At 38.6% G+C, this 27,407-nt stretch overlaps 1 protein-coding gene across 1 annotated transcript in view; it reads right to left on the reverse strand.

The window, feature by feature from the left end:
- Positions 1–3,892: 3,892 nt before the first annotated feature.
- LOC124615911 (high affinity cAMP-specific and IBMX-insensitive 3',5'-cyclic phosphodiesterase 8A) overlaps positions 3,893–27,407 on the reverse strand; it is a 1,662,866-nt gene continuing 1,639,351 nt past the window's right edge. Inside the window, exon 19 of the mRNA XM_047144089.1 lies at positions 3,893–4,309. Coding sequence (XP_047000045.1) covers positions 4,146–4,309 — 164 coding nt within the window. The 3' untranslated portion in view covers positions 3,893–4,145. The remainder of the gene's footprint in view (positions 4,310–27,407) is intronic.

Below are 27,407 nucleotides of genomic sequence, written 5' to 3' on the forward strand. Positions count from 1 at the left end.
TAAACATCATTTGCGCCTCCTATTATGATGCAGCTGTTACCGGTCGTTAATATGTTGTCACTGTTTTTCAGAATCTCGCGTAATGGCGCTCCTGGTTTGATTATGCCTGTTAGATTAAGGTCTGGATGATTTCTTCTCATAATTTCCGTAATTCCTCTCCCATGACTATCTGAAAAAATATATGTCTGTTGCTTGTGTCCTTGCTTATGCATAACGTGGTTGTTTACTTTTTTTCTTTACGAATATTTACCTTGTGTTTTTCTCCGTTTAATCCACTTGTATATTTTTGTGTGGATAGTTTGTTCATATTTTTATCGCTAGATGCACTATTAACACTTTCTTTTCTTGCATTTAATTCACTTGTGTCTTTTTGAGTGATCAGTTCGTTCATATATCTAGTTACAGTCGTACTGTTTACACTTTGTACATTTGGTTGTGCAGACCTACGAATTTTATGGCTAGCATTAATGAAATCTTGTTGCCTTGACGATTCAGACAGTTCCCGTATGGTTAGTACCAAATTTTCCATTGTTTTTATATATTTTTTTATAATGTCAAGTTCTTTTTGAAGTTCGTCATGCACGCTGTCTTCTATTCCCGCGTAGTACTTTCCACTCGCGATCTCGCGGCCGTTACACACTATGTCACCTTTACACTGTATTTGTACATCTTCTTGAGCAAAGCAGTGTGAATGGCACCATTTATGTTTAAACACGCATATTCTAATTCCATTTAGCACTGTTTCGTCAAAAACAATACACTTGATTGAAATTAAGTCCTCAAAAACTGCAGAGCGGTTTAAAGTTACGTGTACACTTGCCGCCATCTTGCATTAACTACTGCCCAGCACAACTTTGAGACACAATCAGAATTTCTGATCTGTTTGCTAATGTGTTCTACTTTCCTTCTCCTCACTTCCTTGCGATACTCATATTTATATTTTTTATAATCCTCTTTATATCAATCAAGACTGGTTTCTCTGTGCAGCTTATACACATACTCTGTTCCTTCTTTGAGTCTTTTGGTTTTTTCATCCAGTTTTACACGTTTGACTGCTGGAGGTTTATTTTTATTTGCTAAAAAGTGGCATCTGGGGTGTTGTGCAGAAAGGTTATGGCTAGGGGTTGCAGGATGTCATTCACATAGGTCATACTGGTCACAGTGCCCTGGACATGCATCAACTGTGATTTGTGGTTGTGCCCAACAGCACCCCACATCATAAAGCCTTGAGTTGGCACTGCACATCTTATGTGAATGTAGTCGCTGTGATGCTGCTCCCCCTGTCTGTGGCGACCAAAATGCGGCCATTATTTTCAAGCAAACAGAACTTGGATTCATCTGAAAACATTATCTGATGCCATTCCTGTCCTGTGACACCACTCCATACACCACTGATGTCTAGCATGTTTCTGCACATTCGTCAAAGGTAGACAGAGAATTTGATGATGCGGGCTTAACATGTGCCATAATAAACGGTGAAGGCCTGTCACCCTTGACAGTGTAAAATGTGTTACATTGTTCCACTGTTGCACCAGAGCCAAGGAGGATGTAGATCTGTCCTGCAATGCCATTCAGATGAGGTGTTGACCTTCTCGGGGGAGGGGGGGGGGGTGGTCTGGGTGGTGTGACATGGTCCATATAATCGTGTTCTACAGCCTTCCGTGACCTCTTCTGCACACACCCATTGCACTGCAGAAACACTTTGTTTCCCATGAGCAGCAATGTCCTGGATGGATGCATCGCATTCTCTCATACCAATAATGCACCCTTTCTCAAACTCACTGATTTGATGGTACCATTTGTGCATATGTCTGCAAGGCATCCTGCACAGCTGCTCAAGTCACACTGATCCATTACCTTTGGTTTATAGTGACAGCAAGAGCTGCATGCACATTTTACCAGTAGGTGGAGTTGTGCCGCAATATCGATGTTGATCTTGAATCCGCAGGCCGACATGGTTTAAATGCTAATTGTTTGTGCAGAACATAATAATGTACATGTCCTGTGAATATGAACATCCTATCTCTAGTTGTTCAAAGTGTACTGTTTCTTCTGAACATGAGTGTATTTGTTACACAGCTCCCCTTTCCAAGTGTTCTGAGTACTTTTGTGAATGCCACTATAGCAAAGGATATTATTATTATTATTTTTGTTACTGTTATTGTTTCTGAAAGCAAATCATGCTTCACATCATATTTATTGTAATAATAAATAAGTTTGTCTAACGTGATTGCAGAGGTCTTACATGTACTCATTGTCTACACTTTAGCCAGGCTGATGCATTGCTGGTGTTGTACCACATTTACAACAAACTTTTTTCTCCTGGCTTCTGCTGTATCCTTGTTGTTCATTTGTTTGCCTGTACCCATGCTATCAATCTGTGAAACATATTTCTTTTCATGGTTTTCTCCTCTGACAGGATGCACAATTCTACATTTCACTAGAAAGTGTAATTAAGAAGTCTATCAAACTTAACATTATAGAAGATCTTATTAACAGGGATAATGATTGCAATTTAAGCCAGGTCTAAGATCCCACTAATCATCACATTCACTGAGAAAGAAAATACCAAGGAGCTGTTCATGATAGTGCCAAAAAACTGGTTGTTATATGGACAGAAAATAAATTTCATGGAATACAAGCATGTAGACATGAAATCATCGCACTTCAAAGAGTGTACCTGGCACCAAGTGTCAAACATGGCATGACACAAAGAGTATTTCACTGAGTAGTTGGAGTCTGGGCAACAAGAACATGCTAAGAGAACTGTAAGAAGACAAGCTATGGGAACATTGTTCTCTAAATGGAAGGAAACCAGAAAACAGTGTCAGTACCATTACTTAATGTGTCTCATTTGCCTGCGGATGAAAAGTAACAATTAACTAATAATGAATTACTAGCACTGCAGTTAATAATACATCTGTAAATAACTATGAACTTTCCTGACTGTGTATATAATTTATATATAAAATTCATGAGCATGAACCGTCTAGTTGTCACTTTCATAAATAATATCAGAAAGTTGTTTCTAAAATTTAAGGACACAGGGAAAATGAGTTAAAAGGACATTGTAAAATTTTATAATGTATTTGTTGAGGCAATACAGATTACACAAAAACACCAGAGTCTGATTTTTCTTGAAATTTTTTCTTAATATCATTCTTGAAAACATACAACCACATGATATTTCTTTGGTATCTGAGGGCACACACGAAATTTGTGTTGGGTGTGATTTTTAAAATTCAGTTTAACACTACATATGTAACATTTAGGTGTAAGGAACACACTTAATCCACACTTAGGAATTTGAAGAGCAAAGTATTATTTTAAATTATTTGCAGCCAAAACAATGCCATTCTGCAGATCAGTTATTTTCATATTTAATGAGACTACCCTCAACTTAAACAGATTAATCCTGAGCCCCATCATGAGATTTCAGATCTTATAGTAATAAAGAGGTAGTACTGTATGAATATTGAGTTACATATTTATAAATGCTCATAATTTAGATTATTTCCTACTACACCAAGAAAATACTGAATACAATAGGTCCATGGAAGTACTTGGATTAATCAGTAGACTACAAACACTTCAATAATCCAGAAACTCAAAGTTTTTCACTACATCCAATTTTTTATATAATTTAGACTAATACACAGCAATAATATAATATCCAAAGAAACTTTGGCATGCTTTGGCAAGCCTGTAGACTCAAGTAATGGATCTTCAACTTACTACCAGAGAATCAGGAGGACACCTGTCAAAAAGGACTCTTTGACCTGAGCTTTCCCCACAGGGGTATAAGAAAGTTTAGGGAACTGGCAAACAGATTTGGATTTGACATTTATCAGTTATGTTAGTTAAACATATTTTTGAATAAATAACACATACATTAAAACAATATGGCTATATTCAGTTCATAGCACATCAAAGATACATATCTGTTGAATCCATTCATTATTTTCACACACTTGTTGCATTTTCTCACAGAAATGTCTTGAAGTTCATATAAAACACTTATCTACAATAGACAATAAACACATTATAAACACTGATGACGGATTTGGTATATGAAACTTGTGTTGTTACTTAGGACAACATGCTCAATGAATATGACAGTGAAGAGCAACGTGAAGAACAGAGGTCTATGATGCTGAAACTGAGCCTTCTCCATCCTCTTCTACAAGATCAATAGAACAAGGCTCCATTTTCAGATCAGCAATTGTTGTTACACCCTGCGCTTCTTTTTCTTGCCAGAATCGGTAGTTTGTTTCAATGTAGTTCATCAGCTCAGGCATCTCAATGAAAGCTGTAGAATCAAGTAAGAAGAGACCATCAGTGAAAAGCAAACATGATTACATGCTTAAACAGTTAATCTAATTTAATGGTAGCATGTTCTGTGAACAAACCATCGTTCTAATTTTTCATCAGCAAGTTGCATGGTGAACATGATTCTTAACTGAAATCATAACAGACAATCATTTTACAGTGCTCAGTATCAAAATACACCTTTTCTAAATGTCAATAGAAAGAGGGTAGAATTACTTTACTAACAGGGCTGTTACAGTACACTGATACCTTCTGCATAGTAGTCAGATGGGAATTTTTGCTTTTCACATATTTAGATGCATGTATACATTATTGATAAAGACTCCTGGAAATTATGTTATGATTTCATAACAGGGATTTAACCTCTGCTGGATTTGTCTAAATTAATGTCCACCTACAGTCATATACTTGTGTATGTTTTAGGAAATTTCAATCAATTAAAAAAAATCACAGACTTTCAATTTGTCTATTAAAGCACACAGACAATGTCAAAATGAACACTGTAAGAATCATCAAACTAGAAATTAATGGACACCTCTTATTACATATAAACACTACTTTGAAAAACACTGTAAATGACACACTCACTTGACATAATGTATGATTATAAATATGTGTCTGTTAGCAGCAATTACAGATGTGTTAGTACAAATACTATACAGACACAGCATAGCCAGTAGCTGTGATCATACTTGTTGATGTCATGTTTCTGCTCTCTCAATCAACAGCTTAAAAAAATGTTGTGTTGTATTCATGCCACCCTTTGAAATAAGATTAACATACCTGTAACAAATTCTTCCATGCGTACTGAGACATTGATACGAAATATGTGTTCTAACAAGGTAAATTAATCACAATTTTATGAAATGTTTATAAAGTTTGCACTTTCACAGAGATAGGCCCGTATTTTTGTATGACAGAGAATTTTCTTAACATTTCACTACAGTGAATCAGTGTGGTTTGTATGGTCTTCGAGATACCATTTTAAAAATATCCCCTGACAGCAAGCTTATAAACAGAACAACATGCTGTGGACTCTAGCAGTTCAAAACCTAAGGCATTTAAAGGTTCCAAAAAGCAAGGAAGGCTCAGATAGCTGGGGTGGTGAGTATAAAAAATAGCTACAAATCAGACTGTTATAAGAACAATTTGATGACTATTGTAAAGTACAAAATTCAGCTGCAGCTGTGTCTTTGCTGTGATGCCCTGACACGTATGTAGTTAAGAAATCCCATCCAAATAAATTTAGACTTTACAGTAGCTTGTCCAACAGAATGTGTCTTTTGAAGTCATATTATTATTATTATTTTTGATTATTCCCATTTAAGAGAGTGTATGAACTTGAATTCCTTTATGATGATTGTTTATGTTTTTTCTGAGCCCAAATTTTCTTCATGTGTTCACTGTGTTGTTTCTTTTGCTCCACTGTCTATTTGCATCCTGGTCTCTTCTGTGTTGTGGTATCAAATTTAAGTTTTTTGATGATGTTCCTGAATTCAGTTCTATTTTCTGCATCATTTACTGTTATGTGTGCTTGTCTGAGGTCCTCTTCAACTTCTTTTATCCATTTTGTTTTTCCCCTGCCTGAGTTGATGACTTTAAGAATTCGCTTTGAAATTCTGTTTTCATTCATCCTGTGGATATGTCCGTAGAACTGCATTCTTCTTTTCCTTATTGTATCCGTAATCTTGTCTGTGTATTTATATAATTCTTATGTTGGTCTCTTCTTCTAGATTCCTTGCTCTTGTGTCGGGCCAAAAATTTTCCTGAGAATTTTCCTTTCTTGTTTCTCTATTTCTTTGATTTTAGTTTGCCCACCTATTTGTGTTGTTTCAGACGCATACAGTGCCTCCGGAAGTACGACAGTGTTGTAGTGCCTCAATTTTGCGTTAATGGATATGGACTTTTTGTTATAATAGTTCCACGTGAGTTTATGTGCTTTCTGTAGTTTTTTTATTCTTTCCTCATTGGCCTTTAGGTTGATCGCTGATGGCTGGATGATTTCTCCCAGGTTCTTAAAATGTGGTACTTGTACGATTTTCCCATGGGTTGTCACAATAGGCAATTTGTCTTGTGGCACTCTTTCTATGTACTGGGTTTTCTCATATGAGATTTGCAGGCCAGTTCTTTGTGCTATTTTGTGTAACTTCTCTATGGCGTTAGTGGCTTCTTTTCTATTATTTGTGAGGATTGCAAGGTCATCCGCAAAAGCTAAACACTTCACATTGAATCTAGTATCTTTTCTAATGCCAGTTTGGATTCCTTTGACTTCTTATGACTTTGAAGTCATATTATTATTATTATTATTATTATTATTATTACTGTTATTACTATTCTCAAAGACAGACTTTAGGAAAACTGCGTGAAGAGTTTGACAGAGCACTGAAAGACCTGAGTCGAAACAAGGCCCCGGGAGTAGACAACATTCCATTAGAACTACTGACGACCTTGAGAGAGCCAGTCCTGACAAAACTCTACCATCTGGTGAGCAAGATGTATGAGACAGGCAAAATACCCTCAGACTTCAAGAAGAATATAATAATTCCAATCCCAAAGAAAGCAGGTGCTGGCAGATGTGAAAATTACCGAACTATCAGTTTAATAAGTCACGGATGCAAAATACTAACGCGTATTCTCTACAGATGAATGGAAAAGCTGGTAGAAGCTGACCTCAGGGAAGATCAGTTTGGATTCCATAGAAATATTGGAACACGTGAGACAATACTGACCCTACGACTTATCTTAGAAGCTAGATTAAGGAAAGGAAAACCTACGTTTCTAGCATTTGTAGACTTAGAGAAAGCTTTTGACAATGTTGACTGGAATACTCTCTTTCAAATTCTAAAGGTTGCAGGGGTCAAATACCAGGAGCGAAAGGCTATTTACAATTTGTACAGAAACCAGATGGCAGTTATAAGAGTCGAGGGGCATGAAAGGGAAGCAGTGGTTGGGAAGGGAGTGAGACATGGTTGTAGCCTCTCCCCGATGTTATTCAATCTGTATATTGAGCAAGCAGTGAGGGAAACAAAAGAAAAATTCAGAGTAGGTATTAAAATCCATGGAGAAGAAATAAAAACTTTGAGGTTCGCCAATGACATTGTTATTCTGTCAGAGACAGCAAAGGACTTGGAAGAGCAGTTGAATGGAATGGACAGTGTCTTGAAAGGAGGGTATAAGATGAACATCAACAGAAGCGAAACAAGGATAATGGAATGCTGTCGAATTAAGTCGGGTGATGCTGAGGGAATTAGATTAGGAAATGAGACACTTAAAGTAGTAAAGGAGTTTTGCTATTTGGGGACTGATGATGGTCAAAGTAGAGAGGATATCAAATGTAGACTGGCAATGGCAAGGGAAGCGTTTCTGAAGAAGAAAAATTTGTTAACGTCGAGTATAGATTTAAGTGTCAGAAAGTCGTTCCTGAAAGTATTTGTATGGAGTGTAGCCATGTATGGAAGTGAAACATGGACGATAACTAGTTTGGACAAGAAGAGAATAGAAGCTTTCAAAATGTGGTGCTACAGAAGAATGCTGAAGATTAGATGGGTAGATCATATAACTAATGAGGGGGTATTGAATAGAATTGGGGAGAAGAGGAGTTTGTGGCACAACTTGACTAGAAGAAGGGATCAGTTGGTAGGACATGTTCTGAGGCATCAAGGGATCACCAATTTAGTATTGGAGGACAGTGTGGAGGGTAAAAATCATAGAGGGAGACAAAGAGATGAATACACTAAACAGATTCAGAAGGATGTAGGTTGCAGTAGGTACTGGGAGATGAAAAAGCTTGCACAGGATAGAGTAGCATGGAGAGCTGCATCAAACCAGTCTCAGGACTGAAGACCACAACAACAACAATCTTGTAAGCAAAATTCTTTCACTTATTTTTCAGCCTCAGGCAACATGAATAATATCATAATCAGTTTTGACTTATCAGCAAGTCATCATGAGATGATTGGTTCAAAAAGCAAATACTATTTCCCATATAAGTTAGTCTGAATTTGTGATTAAGTTTCCTAGAATTGTATTACCTCCTTTTTTCTCTCTTCACAAACAAATCAACTGATTGTAAGTTGCTAAGAGGTCAAAACTAGTCCTGACACTATTTGTGTGACCCAGGACTGAAAATATAAAATAATTTTCAAAATTAATTCACTGAATGTGAGTTTCTCATCAGATATATTAGGTACATATTTACTACCCAATAGTGGCATATGAAATTTGTGCTTGACTTGAACTCAGATTTCCCACTTATTGCAAAAGGTCGCTTTAGCCACTTCAGCTACTGGTGCATGCTCCCTCGACCGTCCAAAGCATCCAAAGACACACTGTCTTCATCCTTATACCATAGCCCACTGAATTCAGTATCTAAAACTTGCAACTTTACTTGGATTTACACAAGACAGAGAATTACACTATGAAGAATCGAGACCAATGTTGGTGTCATCTGTTGTCTGCCTAGGCTTGTGATACTTACATGCATGTCTTAAAGAAGAGACACAGTTGATGATCCACAGTCATACAAAATAATTTGAAGTTAATTTTCTGAATGTGGATTCCTTAACATGAGCTGTTTTAGGTATAGATCTATTAGCCGATAGTGCTTTGTGCTGGATCAGTACTTGAACCCAGAGTACATGAAATTAGTGAATTAATTTCAAATTATTTCATGCAGCTGTGTATTGTCAACAATGTCTGGTTTTTCAGACTTATATGTAAGTATTACAAGCATAGGCAGGCATACAACTTTACCAACATTGGTCTTGATTCCTCATTGTCTCATTGTCCCCTTTGGGGGGTGATATTAGAGGGGCAGGAAAGAGGATAGGGAGATGGAGGACAGAGAGTAGTGAAGATGGAGGCTGGGGGGGGGGGGGGGGGGGTCACAGGAAAAAAGAATATATTGTAGGGAGCATTTTTGTCTGCACATGTCAGAAAAGCTGCTGATAGTGAGAAGAATCCAGATGGCACAGGCTGTGAAGCAGTCATTAAAGTGAAGCATATCATATTGTGGGGCATGTCCAGCACTTGAGTGGTCCAGCTGTCTCTTGGCCACAGTTTGGCAGTGGCCTATTATGTTGACACACAGCTTGTTATGTTTAGAGATGGCACCAAACTAGTCATCATAGCTCTATATGTTGATGATAATGCTATTATTCTCAAGTGACAGATTTTGCATCAATTTCAAAGTTATTTGGAGTTTTTTTTTTTTTTATAAAAGATGTTGGGACAGATAAGTTAATGCCTAGGCATGCAAATTACATGGGATCATTCTGGAGAAATGTGGAGTGAGTGAATTCAAGCTGTTGTCAACACCACTTGAACTTGGTTTGGACTTCGAAGCAGTTGAATCAGGTGATATCAAGGTACCATATCAAGAAGTAGTAGGATGTTTTCTATACCTACCCCAAATCTCCAGACCTGATATGTGTTTCACTATAAATCTCATTAGCAGATATAAACATTGTTTTAAAAAGATTCACTGATTTTTCAGTAAAAAGATTGTTTAGATGTTTAAAAGGAACTATGGACTAGAATTTTCTTGAATGACAGACACTCTCTAACTGGTTCTTGCATAAAATTGCAAAACTCTTTAATTTTGTGGTCTAGCAGAAAACAAAAAACTATTGCACTTTCTACTTGTAGAGCTGAATATATGGTCTTGGCGTCAACTGTTCAAAATTTTACTGTGATTAAGACATCTTATGTTTGAGGTAGATCCAGGAAGTGTCATTAAGGAATTTACAGTATGTTGTGGTAGTAAAGGAGCCATTCAGCTACCCAAGTATCTACTTACAAACTCAGGATCAAAGCATATAGATATAAAGTATCATTTTATAAGATGGAATGTTGAGTCAGATGTTACTAATGTTGAACATCTGCCTTCTGAAGAAATGTTAGCTGCTGCTTTCACAAAACCACTTAGCAATGCCAGACATGAAACATGTGTAAGAACTGTGGCCTTGTGAATTATGTGAAGGAGTGATTGTACATTTAGACTTTATACTGTGCATCAGTGTCAGTTTAAGGGGACATGTTGAGATATGTAAATTGATATTGACAGTTTTTTGTTTACTTCATTGTGTTGTAGTTACTCAGTGGTTATTATGCATTCTGGAGTATGTAGTTGTACTACTTAATAAAACATTGCTTCATAAATCTTTCAAATTTATGTTAAAAATGCTCAACAACATTGATTCGCAGGCAGGCACAACAAAAAAAGAATGCTAGAAATATCATTGCTTTCAGACAGTGGTGAAATATTTCTAGCATTCTTTTAATTGTGCCAGTTTGTGATTCAATGCCTCCTCTATATGGTAAGTAATAAACTATTTTTTCCATATTGTTGTTGTTCCATCCTGGACTTTCCATTGTTTGATTTTGCTTAATGGCTTCCCTTCCATCTCACAACCCATTGCTGTTACCTTTTGTTGCTATTCTCTGTTGCATTACATTACTCAGTGTCCATCCTTTTCTTTCCTTACTTTCCTGTATTTTATGGCCAGCTCCTGATCTGCACATGTCCTGCACTCTGAGCGACCCTCTATCAACAGTCTTGTCTGCACACAATACAGATATCAGTATAAAATTTTCACTCTGTAGCAAAGTGTGTGCTGATATGAAACTTCCTGGTGGATTAGCAGATTAAAACTGTGTGCTGGACCAAGACTCAAACTTGGGACCTTTGCCTTTTGTAGGCAAATGCTCTGCCAACTGAGCTACCTGAGCACCCGAGCTACCTGAGTACAACTCATCCTCACAGCTCAGTTTGTAGAGCACTAGCCCACGAAAGGCAAAGGTCCCGAGTTTGAGTCTCAGTCCAGCACTCGGTTTTAATCTGCCAGGAAGTTTCACATCAGCACACACTCTGCTGCAGAGTGAAAATTTCATTCTGGAAACATCCCCCAAGTTGTGGCTAAGCCATGTCTCTGCAGTATCCTTTCTTCCAGGAGTGTTAGTTCTGCAAGGTTCACAGGAGAGCTTCTGTGAATTTTGGAAGGTAGGAGGCTAGGTACTGGTGGAACTGAAGCTGTGAGGATGGGTTATGAGTTGTGCTTGGGTAGCTCAAGTGGTAGAGCAGTTGCCCATGAAAGGGAAAGGTCCCGAGTTCGAGTCTCGGTCCAGAACGCAGTTTATCTGTCAGGAAGTTTCAATACACAGCTATGTACCTTTGAAGAGTGTAGGTGCAATTTGTGTTCCACGTTCCTGTATCTTCTAATTGATCACACTACAACCCTTCACCCTCACATATTTTCCTTTATCTTTCGGGTACCATACATACGTCGTTGCATCTCATACCTAACAACCTTCCTCCTGCCTCCTTTCCCTTATTCAAGCATGCACCTTACTGACCTCACACAATCCAGTTACACATGCGACCTTCTCTCTTCATACATATCGACCCACTTTTCTGCACCCCACTTTGTTATCATCTTTGCATTTACTTTTTCACTTTGATATCATTCCATTTTCACATTTATTTTAGTTCATTTTTGTTTTTTACTATTGGTCCTACTTACTCAGCTTTCATCTTTTTTCACTATACTTCATGACTTTCATCTTTTTCCATTTTTTATGTATCTTAACATGATTTTATGTATTTTAATGCATTGTTTATCCTCCAGTATGGATCTATCTCCATCCATTTGCACCAACATAGAAATGTTTCCCTATCCCTAGCCAAAACCTAGTCCCGCAAACAGTTCCTATGCTGTTGCCTAACTCAGGGGATCCCCCAGTGGCATGGCTATGAAATTACTCATCTCTATCTGCAGTCCTTCCTTCCATAATGGCCTCTATTTGTTCATATTCCATCATTTCATAGCCCTCACCAATCTAGTTCTGCAAAGCCATACCAATCAGGCCCAAACCTCCTTTCACTATCTCCTCTCTATCCATAAAATTCTCCTACTCTGCAACACCAAATTCCTACACCCCATCTCCCAGACTGAAACCCTTGCCCTCCATGGTCTATAGAAGCATCCAAAATACCACCTCAAAAAATTGTCCAGTAGTAAAGTAAAGTTAAATCGTACAGCATAAATATCTGGGAGACCCCAAAGGGTAGTTTCTGCTACCTATTTGGAAATGTTCCTCCTGTCCTCTGCACCCACAAGCACCTTTACTTCACAGAGTATGAGAGCTGTGTATGGAAGTGTATCTGTTAAGTGTAGTGTAGACTAGTTTACAGTAGTGTTGTGTTCATGTTGGAGATGCTGAGAGAAGAACAATGTGAAACCTGGTGCTGGCACATAGCCTACTCCTCTCTAGGAGCACCAAGGGGTCCACCAAGATTAATATCCCCATGCAGCAGACTGATCACCATTAAAGGTATTGCATGCCCTCGCTTCACAAGAGGTTTGGAATTTAATCCAGGACAATGACACAAAGACTGGTGATCTAGGACTGTATGCCACCACCCTTCCAGTCCCTTCTACCATAGAGACAAAGGGAAAATTGTCAACTCCACAGACAGTCACCTATCCATATAAGCCCAACGGTGCTTATATTTGATGATCTGGCAGGAACTGGTGCATCCACTTCCAGCTGTCCAATCTGTTCACATCATTCTCCCAGCTTGGAATACCACTATCCACCACAACTATAAGAGCCTTCATAAAACCTCCCCTGCCTCCCCTCACAGCCACCAAACCATGCTCTGCAGGCCTACCACAGTTCCTGCACCCTCATAAACTCCTTCCCACCACCATGCAGAACTCAGAGCCTATACAGGTCCAGTACATAGTCATGAACCTGTCTTTCAGAAGCCTTATTATTCAAAGGCCTTACATTTTGCCCAACTCCCAAATCATGCTGGTCTCATTAAAGACCTTCTCTCCGTCTCCCAGTCCCAGTGGAGACACTTTTTTGCCACTAAATGTACCAATCAAAACCCAGTATTGAACCCTGCCTGCCTCAGTTTATTCCTCCATCCAACTGCAATCCACACCCACTGTCCCCATAGCTCTCTCTGTTAACTTTCCAGAATTTCCTAATTTTGAACCTTACCTCACCATCATTCCCTTAATCCCTCAACATGGAAACCAATGCCACATCCACAGAAAGAACCACAATCCATGACCTAAGAACTGATCCCAGCCTGCTAACAATGGTTACACCACTGTAGTTAAGAACTGCAGGCATTACCTGACAGAGGACTCTATCAGATGTCACCTTCAAGCCCTGCCAGAGTCACCCCATTCCAGAAACTTATTTTATTTATCTATTTGTTGTCATCCCAATGATCACATTTGTGATATAGGATTTGTCAGGATACATTTCAACAACTATATAATATCTTTACAATTATTTTTTTCTATGCTGAATTCATATGAATCTATCTTATGTTTAATACAATATACAACTAATAAGTGTTTTATAACATAATTTCTTGTGTGCTTGACAGACCTATTTCTTGATGCTGTGATTTCATTTGTCACATTTATGATATCATATATTCTTATACAGTTGAGCAGAGCTATTCACTTATACTGTAGCGACATTTGTTAAGCATGTGGTTCTTAATCTTCTTATGTGCTTGACAGACATATTCATTGATGTAAATTTATTTGTCACATTAATTTAAACATATATTCTTATACAGTTGTGCAGAGGTATTCACTTATGCTGTAATAACATTTGTCAAGTGTGTGGTTCTTTATATTCTAATACAGTTGACCATAGAAATTCACTTACACTGTAATAACGTTTGTCAAGCATGTGATTCTTTGTAACAGTTTTAAATTTATCTTCATTTTCCAGCTCTTTGATATGTTTTAGTGCATTAAAAGTTTGATGCCTTGATTACATACGTGTTTCTGACTTCGTGTCCTTGTTACAGCTTGTAAGTGGAGATCTTTACATTGCCATGTATTGTAATTATGGTAGTCTGCTTTGGTTTTCATTTTGTCCTGATTTCTTTTGATCTTCAACAGACATTTCAGAGTGTATAATGATGGAATTGTTGTAATTTTCAATGCTTTAAAAAGGGGCCTAAAGTGTGTTTGAAGTGGGCTCTGGGTCGTTATCCAAATAGCACATTTTTGTAATTTGAAAACCTCATTTAGAAGACAGTTTGTTTTTCCCCAGAATACTATCCCATAGGAGGGACTGAAAATAGCCAAAATATACTAATCTGGTACAGTTATTACTACAAACTCTTGAAATTATTGTAAATACAAAACATGCTGAATTTAGCTTTAGTGCTAAGCTCAGCACATGGTCCTTCCAGTTTATTTTCTCATCAATGTGCATACCCAGGAATTTTGCACACTGTACTCTTTTCAAGTTGTTTGCCCTCCATGGTGGGATTTAGGTCATCATGTTCACTTATTTTTCCGTATTGCACATGATTAGCTTTTTTTTTTTTTTTTTTTGCATTCAGTGTTAGCCTGTTTGCACTAAACCATTTTTGTATATCTTGTAGGACATGGTCCACAGTACTGTGCAATGACTGCTTCATATCACTAACTATTAAACTAGTATCATCAGCAAATAACATGATTCTAGCTTTTCTCTCTGACCCCTGAATATCATTAATGTAAATGAGGAACAGCAAGGGGCCTAATAAACTTCCTTGGGGTACTCCTACTGTGACCTACCTTGGATCTGATTTTAGTTTAATTTTTTGGTTAATATTTAGTGCTGTAATTTCAACCACCTGCATCCTCTTTTCCAGATACGTCTTAAACCACTTTTTTATCGATCCTCTGATGCCTATGGCTTCAACCTTCTCCAAAAGTGTGCTGTGGTCAACAGTGTCAAAGGCTTTTGACAGATCTAGATTTATCCCAACTACACTTTTTCCCTCTTCCAATTTACTGATTATTTCTTCTTTGTATTCCAGTACAGCTGTTTCGGTACTTAGCCCAGCTTGAAATCCATGTTGATTACTGTTTATCAGATTGTGGATATTAAAATAATGTGTGACTCTATATTTTATTAGTATCTCTAAAACCTTAGAGAAAGTTTGGAGAAGTAAGACAGGTCTGTAGTTTTCTATTTTAAGCTTATCACCCTTTTTCAACAGGGGAACGACTTTGGAAATTTTCAGTTGCTGTGGAAACACGCCCTCAGCCATTGACAAGTTTTCTATGTGCACCAATGGTTTCGCTATTTGATTAGCTGTTTTCTTTACTAGTATTATTAGCACCTCATGTACTCCAGCTGACATCTTGGACTTCAGACTTTTAATCACTTTTAAAACTTCCTTTTTGTTTGTTGGGACTGCCATCATATTGCTGGCTGCCTTGGGTGCTGCTATCTTAATCTGCTCTCCAAAATTCCTGCTTAATGTCTGGGGTATATTTAAAAAGTAATTAGGCATGGCACATTTATCTGCCATTTTATTCTCCTCATCTTTTAGAATAATTTCCTTATCTTTGATAGGTACCCCAGTTTCTTTTCTCACAATTTCCCCACTCCCTCATCTCTGAATTGAGTTTTTTCATGTTTTCACATGATTTCTTAATGCTAAGAGTCATCCAAGAACTTGACTTTATGTGTCCAGTAGACTTGATTCTGGTCAGTTTCTTTGGAAAACACATCTCAAAGTTCATCATATAATTCGATGCAAATACGTTATATGCCTCATCTGTACTTGTCTGTTTCATAACATCTAACCAATTTTCATTTTCTAAGATACTTAATGAACTAATGACAGCTGTCCACAGAGAAGTTTCTTTTGTAAATATTATTTACACCTTTATCTTCCTTTGACCTTAAAGGGATTTCAATGGTGAGAGCATTGTGGTCAGACAATCCTAAATCTGTTTGTTACCTTTATGCCAGTTGTTGACATATTTGAGAAAATGTTATCTATGAGTTCATTGGAGGTCTTTGTTATTCTAGTTGAATTGTTTTTATGTGGTGACATGTTGAAACTCTTTAATATGCCCAAAAACTGCCTTTTTTGTTGACTTTCAACTGGAAGATTAATATTGAAAACACCGCAAAGAATAATCAAAGTTGTTTTTTGAAAAAGTATTGAGCAACAATACTAATTTATCAAAAAAGACTTCTATGTTTCCACATGGTGACTTATACACTGTTATCACTATGACTTTTTTCATCAGGCTACATAGCTGACAGCACCTGCTTCAAAGAACTTTTCAATACTTAAGTTCTCTGCTTAACATCTCTTTTTAAATTCTAACTCTTGTCAAGTCAAATACCGACTCCACCACCTTTTGCAATTTTCCTACTATAATGATTTGCCAGCTTAAATGGATTAATATGAATACTACTAATTTCATGGTCCTTACACCAGTGTTCAGTAATACACAAGACATCAGCTTGGGTGTTCAAGTTCACAATATTTGTTCTTGAGGCCCTGCACATTTAGAGTCATAATCTTTAGAACAGGGGAGTGAGCACATGGTATTTCTCCTTTCCTTTAACACTGTTAACCTGGAGTTTTCATTAAGGCTGTATACCAAAAATCCTGTTGTACCACAGGTTTCTTGTTTCTGTTGATTTTCCTATTTGAAATGGATGATGCTGATTGATTGTTTATACTAGCTGTGGCAGCTGATGACATTTTAATATTAACTACAGCAAATGTTGATGTTTTTAGTGCTTCAGCAAATGTTGCTCTTATTAAGGTTTTCATTTCTTCTGCTTCTGCCCTCATTTGGAGTGGGATTTTAGGGAACTTTTCTATTGATATATGGCTTATTTCTTCTAGTATCTTTTCACCCATCATCTTTTTTCCATAATAGTTCTTCTGCTGTCCATGCCTCGTGAAATGATTTCTCTCTGAGCTGTTTGCATCCACAAAAGTTGCACACTTAAAAGCACAGCAGATCTTCCTACATTTATTATTCATTGACTTTATTTCTTTGTTTACACATGATTCCTCGATCAGATCATGTCTATGTGGCACACTTACAATGAGAGCCTTTAAATTTATATCTGACAGCTTTTTTAGAGTTGTTTGAAGTGCCCTTGTCACTAGTTGGCTTTCATTTTTGTATATGTCATTTGCTCCATCAATTAGCACACAGTATGTTCTAGTCTTAACTAAGTTTTCACAATTATTTACTATTTCGTTAAGGGGAGTGCCAGGTTTGACAATGTCTGTTACTCTAAATTGGGACTTCTGACCATTTATTATTTGTGCCACACCCTTCGAATGACTATCACCTAATACACAGACATAATATTTGTTGTTCTCCAAGTGCCCTCGGCCCATTGGCTTTATAGTACACTCTGAAGAAACATTTCTCTCGTTAGAACACACAGATGATCTAGATTCACTTTCACATTCACCTGTCTTATTTTTTGAGTTCACATTTCGTCCTGTCGTGTCTTTATCACCTGTTTTTCATTGCACTCTATTTACTGACGATTTCATACTATCAGAAAGATTTTGTTCACTATGAGTAGAAGTTTTGTTTGCAATGAGAATTGCTGGTATGTTTTCATTACACTCATTTTTAGATCACCTCGTTTCTGTTGGTTCATCAGTTCCTCTAACTTATTTACGTAACAATTTGCAAGCACAAGGTCTTGCTGAAGCGATGCAGTAACAGTTTCTTCTATGCAATTATCATATCTTGACAAAGCTACCATTAGTAGATTGCAGCATTCCATGCCACAGTCACATTTTGTGTCCCATTCTTCTGTTCCTCTGAAACACTTTGCATGAATCCATTTTTGCGACACTGCACATAACCTGATACCTATCGCGATGTAGTTATTGCACTTAATACAATTTATACTCGATATGTAGCCATTTTCCGTGGAACTGTTTATACACACTTCCATACGTGACGCCATCTTACTTGCAACCTACATCCTTCACTTTCATTTTGTTGATGGAGCATCCAGCAGCATCTCCAGTTTCTTGTCAAATCCTAACATCCATCCCAGAACCTTTCCCCTGATAACCCCTACCACTCCCTGCACTCCAGCCTTCTAAATGTTTCCTAAACTTCATAAACCCAACCAGCCAGGACAAATGAGTGTGGCTGGTTACTGTGGACCAACAGCTCCAACCTGTTACCTTTAACCTATTTTCCTATATAAAAGACACCAACTGTTTCCTCCACTGACTCTCTACAGGTCCTGCTCATTTACCACCTGGCACCTTCCTTGTCACTGTCACTGCCACATCCGTCTACACTAACATCCCCAATATCCAAGGCCTTGCCATTATTGAACACTGCCTTTCCCAGTGCCTGACTGATTCCAAACCTAGAACCTTTTTCCTGGTCACCATGACCAATTCTGTACTCACCCACAATTAATTCTGCTTTGAAGGTATGACCTACAAACAATGGAGGAATAGGCACCCACATCGCATCATCCTAAGCCAACCAATTCATAAGCCATGTAGAGGAATCCATCCTAACCACCCAGAGTCCCAAGTCCATCACCTGGTTCACTTTCATTGATGACATCTTCATGATGGGGACTGAGCTTGAGAACACTCTGTCCACTTCCCTCCAGAACCTCAACACTTTCTCCCCCACTCACTACACCTAGTCCCCCTCAGACCAACAGTTCACCTATGACGATGTCGATCTCTACCTCAGAGGTGACTACATCAGTACTTCTGTAAACAACAAACCTACCAACCACAAACAATACCTTCATTTTGACACTCATTCCAAATCAAGAAATCCTTTCCACACAGTCTAACCATCCAGAAACAGATCCCCTGTGTCTTGTCTCACCAGTCACCCACCATCCACCAAATAACCCAGCGCCTGATCAAAAATGAACACTTCTCTTGTGATTCAGTACCACACAAGACTGGAGCAACTGAATCACATTCTCTTCCAGGGTCTCAAGTACCTCTCATCATGTGCTGAAATAAGAAATACCCTCCCTACCCCTCCCAGAGTGGTATTCCATCATGCTCACAACCTAAGCAATATTCCTGACCATCACTACTCTACCCCTGCACCAAACTCCTTGCCTCACGACTCATATCCTTGCAATGGACCTAAATTCAAGACCTATCCCATACATCTTCCCACTACCACTTACTCCTATCCTGTCATAGACATCTCCTACCCCTTCAAAGGCAGGGACACCTGTGCTAGCAGGCATATGATCTGCCAACTTAGCTGTAACTACTGCACTGCATTCTACATGAACACAACAGCTAACAAGCTGGCCTCAGACACAGCCAACCGATTCGGCTCAAATTTTGCAGGTCGCTTGTGTACAACCTAAAACGAAGGAATCTAAGATATTTTGGGTCAACACACCCGCAATTTTGAGAAAATCAGCCCTAAAGGTTATGACGCGCAATCGACTCAAAATTGCAGGGATTGATTGATAATTGTAAACAGAGCATTTTTCATCATCAGGTATGGGGTCTGCAACGCAAACTTTTCCAGAAATTGGGGAAAGAATCTTTTACAACTGCCGCTTCTGTACCCTTATGGAAAATTCTTTTCACCGGTAGTGGCGATAGCGCAATGGCCAAGGTAACTGGCTGGTAATCGGAGAACACGGATTCGAATCTCGAAGAAACCTTGCGGATGTTATTCTTTTCATTTGTGTTTTTCCATAACTCAATTGATAATGATAGGAGGGTTAATAAGGTAAGTAAATCAATAAGGAATGATAATAATAAGGTAGGCAAACTAATTTCCCAAACGCCGTGTGTTAGTAAAGTATTAAACTTTTAAGCCTTGTCACATGAAAACAACTCCGATTAAGAGTGCTGCGAATTCCTCACGAGGGATCACAGATAGCCAACCGCGTGACGCTTGTTTACATCGAGGCACGGGATGGAATGCACGGGACAGAATGCACGCGGGGAGAGTTATGTTGTCCCAGTTGCCTCTTCGTCATTTCATAGTTGTGAACCTGGAAGAGTGAAGGTGTCCAGCACGAGCCTTATAGAAGTCAATCGGAAAGAGTTGTTTTCCGTCATTAGGCTGCTGCGAACCTCGTGGATACATGTAGTGATTTTTCCATCGTTAATGCGCCGAATGAAATACATTTTGTGAATGAATACAGTGTTCTTCCATAAGTAACATATGACGAGTCCTGTAAGTAGTTTGTAGTAATTAGCTCGTCTGTTTATGTTGTAGTAACTAATTATTGTTTTTTGTGTCATATCTTTCAGGTGCATAATCTGAATAATGGAGGATGTACACCCTTCGACTAACGCTGTAATATATAGTTAGGAGCCTGTCACAGACGATGGCAAGCAGGAAGTTACCGACGCTGTGTCTTGGTTTGTAAAAGTGTTGCAAGACAGATGCATTATCAATGCACTACGGGAAGCAGGCAGTTCTATTTCTCGGCATTCCAGATTGATAGGAGTGGCTATCATCGAGCGGTTTTTGGCACTGACAAACGAAATGACTTTTGTTGATACTGAAGTACTATACCATGAAGACGAAGCAGAAGGTGATTCAGTGGAAGATATCCTGACTAGTGAATCGCAAAATGGTCATAACACTTTGGAAATCTCCACGTCACTGGGAATATGTGCTTCATCTGTTCCCAATGAGTACCACGAACTGGTTACTAAACGTTTGAACTATGGCGCTATACCCCTTGAAGTAAAGGCCTTCCCCTTGTTCCCCTTGTTAGTCTTGAGTATCTTTTGTCCCCTGAGTAGCTCTACTTCTTTTATGTGTTATTAGGAACTAAAGATGAGAATTCTCTCTTCATCACCCTTTCCCATTCTTCATTATTTGTCCCTTCCAAGGCTCCTTTGACATCAATGTCTTCACTTAGAAGTCCTTCTTTCAAACAGTAAGTAACATGATCAGGCCATGTCTTGGTTTTTTTTTATGTGTTTGATCTTTGAGGTGTAACCTCTTGAACTATGTTTTGATTCTCATGACCCACATCTTGAGCTTCAGTTTCTATTGAATCACTGTCAAAGCCATAAAAGGGTTCATTATCACTGTCCTCTGATTTAACTTCTCCTTCAGTTTTCAAAATACTGATGTAGAACTGCTTTTTGTTCCAGTCATAATGCATTTGTGGTCTTAGGTTCACCTGACTTTGAACTTGAAAAATTACCATTCTCTGCTGACAATTATCTGCCCAATCTCCCCTTTGGCTGCCTGACAGTAGCCTACAAATGTCAACTTCTGTGACTTCTCATCCCATTTCTTGTGACGGGATTTTGGAATGTGAACCAGCCAAAAATTCTCATATGTGATGAACAAGGCTTTCTTCTATGCCAGCGTTCATAAGGCACCTTTTCACCAAGCGTGGTGGATGGTGAATGATTTGATAGGTATTCAGCCATAGACACAGCTTCAGCCCAATACTTCTTTGGTAGTTTCACATCAAACATTATGGTATGAGCCTTTTCAACCAACATTCTATTAGTTCTCTTAGCAACACCATTTTTATGTGGACTGTAACATACTGTAAGCTGCTGGATGATACCTTCAGAAGTCAGAAATTCTTTTAGTTCATCATTGATGTTCTCCTTTCCATTGTCAGACTGCAACTTCCTGATATTTCTGCCTATCTTCTTTTCCACCACAGCTTTGAAGTATTTAAATATGTGTTACCTCAAATTTTTTCTTCAAGAAATAAATACACTTGGATCTTGTAAAATCATCAATAAATATGAAAAAAATAGGATTTCCACCAATAAACACTGTCTCCACTTGTCCACACAAGTCAGAATGTACTAAGTCTAATACTTGTTTAGAATACCTTTTGCTAGGTTTGAATGGAAGATGTGACTGTTTCCTCCCATGATGCACAGCTCACAGGGATCCTGAATCACAATATCTTCATTTAGTTCTGTTGAAACCATTGACAACTTTGGCATAATTTTGTGATTTATATCTTCTAGCCTGCAAAACCACAAGAATCCACTATCTTTTGTACGGCAGCACTCCTTCATTTTACTTGTATTCAAACAATAGTTGCCATTCTTACACAATACTTGGGCAATTAATTCATCTTCTGCATCAATAAATGTGAAAGCTTCCTAAATACCTGTCTGTCATTGTTATTTTTTGACGAGCTTCCTCCTTTTTTGTCCTTGCCAGAACAATATTTAGCAGTATGATTCAGTTTGTTGTAATTGTAGCATTTAATAACACATTTTGTAGCCCTCATCTTATTTGTATATAGAGCAGTTTCTTCACTTCCATTCGCATCTTTGGGTTTGACATCTTGTGAAAGTTTCACTTTAGTAGAATCTTCCGGGATACATGTGCCACTGATTTCAAGTACTATGATCATAGGCTGATAATGATCAGGTAATTCAGCCAGGACCAAAGTTCCTATCCACTCTTCACTCACTGCAAACTTCATTTCATTTAATTTTAATCTAAAAACCAGCAGCCTCAGTTGCAGAGTTTACCTAGATTTACCTAGGTTTCAGTCGGGTTAACCCAACCTTCATCAGAATAAAAGTAACTACCATTTGTCCATAGTGGACATCATAAAGCTAAAACTACAAATTCATAAATTATTGTCAGACTGTAAAAACTTACCTGAAACTGCCTTGACCTCACTTCATGACCGCAATGCAGCAGCCACGAGTGCTGTACTGGAACTGACCGTAGCGTCATGAGGCCCGCCTAGGCAGACACAATACCTTGCACCTGCACATAAACTGTGTGATGGGTACTTGTTGGGACAAGATGCGAACCTAACTCCTGACTTTGAATTTACTAGTAAAGTGAAATAAAAGAAAGGTACAGCTGAGGAAAAGGGCATATACAGGGTGTTTCAAAAATGACCGGTATATTTGAAACGGCAATAAAAACTAAACGAGCAGCGATAGAAATACACCGTTTGTTGCAATATGCTTGGGACAACAGTACATTTTCAGGCAGACAAACTTTCGAAATTACGGTAGTTACAATTTTCAACAACAGATGGCGCTCCAAGTGATGTGAAAGATATAGAAGACAACGCAGTCTGTGGGTGCGCCATTCTGTACGTCGTCTTTCTGCTGTAAGCGTGTGCTGTTCACAACGTGCAAGTGTGCTGTAGACAACATGGTTTATTCCTTAGAACAGAGGATTTTTCTGGTGTTGGAATTCCACTGCCTAGAACACAGTGTTGTTGCAACAAGACGAAGTTTTCAGTGGAGGTTTAATGTAACCAAAGGACCGAAAAGCGATATAATAAAGGATCTGTTTGAAAAATTTCAACGGACTGGGAACGTGATGGATGAACGTGCTGGAAAGGTAGGGCGACCGCGTACGGCAACCACAGAGGGCAACGCGCAGCTAGTGCAGCAGGTGATCCAACAGCGGGCTCGGGTTTCCGTTTGCCGTGTTGCAGCTGCGGTCCAAATGACGCCAACGTCCACATATTGTCTCATGCACCAGAGTTTACACCTCTATCCATACAAAATTCAAACGCGGCAACCCCTCAGCGCTGCTACCATTGCTGCATGAGAGACATTCGCTAACGATATAGTGCACAGGATTGATGACGGCGATATGCATGTGGGCAGCATTTGGTTTACTGACGAAGCTTATTTTTACCTGGACGGCATCGTCAATAAACAGAACTGGCGCATATGGGGAACCGAAAAGCCCCATGTTGAAGTCCCATCGTCCCTGCATCCTCAAAAAGTACTGGTCTGGGCCGCCATTTCTTCCAAAGGAATCATTGGCCCATTTTTCAGATCCGAAACGATTACTGCATCACGCTATCTGGACATTCTTCGTGAATTTGTGGCAGTACAAACTGCCTTAGACGACACTGCGAACACCTCGTGGTTTATGCAAGATGGTGCCCGGCCACATCGCACGGCCGACGTCTTTAATTTCCTGAATGAATATTTCGATGATCGTGTGATTGCTTTGGGCTATCCGAAACATACAGGAGGCGGCATGGATTGGCCTCCCTATTCGCCAGACATGAACCCCTGTGACTTCTTTCTGTGGGGACACTTGAAAGACCAGGTGTACCGCCAGAATCCAGAAACAATTGAACAGCTGAAGCAGTACATCTCATCTGCATGTGAAGCCATTCCGCCAGACACGTTGTCAAAGGTTTCGGGTAATTTCATTCAGAGACTACGCTATATTATTGCTACGCATGGTGGATATGTGGAAAATATCGTACTATAGAGTTTCCCAGACCGCAGTGCCATCTGTTGTTGAAAATTGTAACTACTGTAATTTCGAAAGTTTGTCTGCCTGAAAATGTACTGTTGTCCCAAGCATATTGCAACAAACGGTGTATTTCTATCGCTGCTCATTTAGTTTTTATTGCCGTTTCAAATATACTGGTCATTTTTGAAACACCCTGTATGTTATCCTGTGCAGAACGTACTTAGATCGACTATCTTAACATTTATGAAGTATTTGTTGGTCATGATATGAGGAAGACATCACCTGATTACAACGTATGGCCTCTGCAGGAAAATTTTGTGCTTAAGCACAAAGTTTAATCACCTAAAAAGAACTTAGGAGTGGGAAGGATAATATAAAGCCAACATTGTCATTAATATAATGGAAGGAAACATTCCACGTGGGAAAAATTATATATAAAAACAAAGATGAGGTGACTTACCGAACAAAAGCGCTGGCAGGTCGATAGACACACAAACAAACACAAACATACACACAAAATTCAAGCTTTCGCAACAAACTGTTGCCTCATCAGGAAAGAGGGAAGGAGAGGGGAAGACGAAAGGAAGTGGGTTTTAAGGGAGAGGGTAAGGAGTCATTCCAATCCCGGGAGCGGAAAGACTTACCTTAGGGGGAAAAAAGGACAGGTATACACTCGCACACACGCACATATCCATCCACACATACAGACACAAGCAGACATATTTCAATGTCTGCTTGGGTCTGTATGTGTGGATGGATATGTGCGTGTGTGCGAGTGTATACCTGTCCTTTTTTCCCCCTAAGGTAAGTCTTTCCGCTCCCGGGATTGGAATGACTCCTTACCCTCTCCCTTAAAACCCACTTCCTTTCGTCTTCCCCTCTCCTTCCCTCTTTCCTGATGAGGCAACAGTTTGTTGCGAAAGCTTGAATTTTGTGTGTATGTTTGTGTTTGTTTGTGTGTCTATCGACCTGCCAGCGCTTTTGTTCGGTAAGTCACCTCATCTTTGTTTTTATATACAACATTGTCATTATTATGACTAGGTCTAAAAAATTATTTTTTGAGACGTAAGTGTTAAGCATTTGCTTAGCTTTGGTTACAGCATGTCAACATCCTAATGACTTAGCATACAAATGGTCATGAATGAAATTATGAACAAGTCTACATCTAATCTATAACATCCAACAAACAGGCCATATAAAAGAGATGGTCATTATTCAAAATTAGCATTTTGACCTGAAATGGTCTAGAATCAAGTCAAAATAAACTAATGCATGTGCCTGATTGAGCTTCATGATGAAGTTATGGTTATGAGTTACAGAAAACACTAAAGTAGGGGATAATGTGGCAGCAATGCGGTACTCAATTTGTCTTCATGGAGGTGATCCACACACATACTGTAACAACTGTGTGTGGAACACTACCATCATAATTCAGACCTGGTGACCACTGCCATTGAGCATAGGGAATAACAGCAGAATTATATTGAAAACTAAAGTGTGACTTGGTGAACATTGCTCTGGTCAACACACTTAAAACTATTGACCAACAGAGTTCAATTATGCTCAAAGCTAAAGTGTGACTTGGAGAACATCGCTCCAGTCAACACACTTAAAATAACTGACCGATAAAGGTCAATATGTGCTTAAAGAACCAGTCCAAACTATGGAAGGATGACAGGAAATGGTTAAATTATGATGTGATTTGGCAAACAACGCTCCAAAGGACACCTTTAAACATCATTGAGTAAGATTAATTCAAACTGATATGGCTAGTCTGAACCAAAACTTTGTATCCAGTAGATTGTGGCAAGGTGGCGGTACCTTCCCCTGATACTTATATGGAGAAGACTGCCATTAATTATGTTAATAAAAAGCTGTGTATGACTAGGTGATGGCATCACTACTATCATATACACTTAATATTGACCACAATCAGTCATATCAAAGGATTATGTGGTAGCACCTATACTCTATAATGGGGTATAGAATTAGAGATCATCATTCCAGTTACTACACATACATGCTATTGACCGATGAAGTTATTGTCCACTAATTAAATCAACAATTTCAACACTTGATTTAATTAGTGGATAATAACTTTGTCAGTCAATAGCATGTATGTGTAGTAACTGGAATGATGATCAATAAGTCACTATCCCATTATAGATTATATGTGCTACCACATATTCCTTCAATATGACTGATTGTGGTCAATACTATGTGTATATGATAGCAGTGATGCCATCACCTGGTCATACACAACTTTTTATTAACGTAATTAATGGCAGTCATATCCATATAACTATCAGGGGAGGGTAATGTCACCTTGCCACAATATACTGGATACGAAGTTTTGGTTCAGCCTAGCCGGATCAGTATGAATTGATCTTACTCAATGATGTTTAAAGGTGTCCTTTGGAGCATTGTTCACCAAATCACATCATAATTTAACCATTTCCTGTCATCCTCCCATAGTTTAGACTAGTTCTTTAAGCACATATTGACCTTTGTCAGTCAATTATTTGAAGTGTGTTGACTGGAGCGATGTTCTCCAAGTCACACTTTAGCTTTGAGCGTAATTGAACTCTGTTGGTCAATAGTTTTAAGTGTGTTGACCAGAGCAATGTTCACCAAGTCACACTTTAGTTTTCAATATAATTCTGTTGTTATTCCCTATGTTCAATGGCAGTGGTCACCAGGTCTGAATTATGATGGTAGTGTTCCACACACAGTTCTTAGAGTATGTGTGTGGATCACCTCCACGAAGACAAATTGGGTACCCCATTGCCGCCACATTATCCCATACTTTAGTGTTTTCTGTAACTCATAACCATAACTTCGTCATGAAGCTCAATCAGGCATGTGCATTAGTTTATTTTGAGTTGATTCTAGATCATTTCAGGTCAAATATACTAATCTTCAATAATGATCATCTCTTTTATATGGCCCGTATTGCCAGATGTTACAGATTAGATGTAGACTTGTTCATAAGTTCATTCATGACCATTAGTGTGCTAAGTCATTAGGGTGTTCATGCATTGTAACCATAGCTAAGCA

This window comes from Schistocerca americana, chromosome 5 (assembly GCF_021461395.2).
Source record: "Schistocerca americana isolate TAMUIC-IGC-003095 chromosome 5, iqSchAmer2.1, whole genome shotgun sequence".
Lineage (NCBI taxonomy): Eukaryota > Metazoa > Arthropoda > Insecta > Orthoptera > Acrididae > Schistocerca > Schistocerca americana.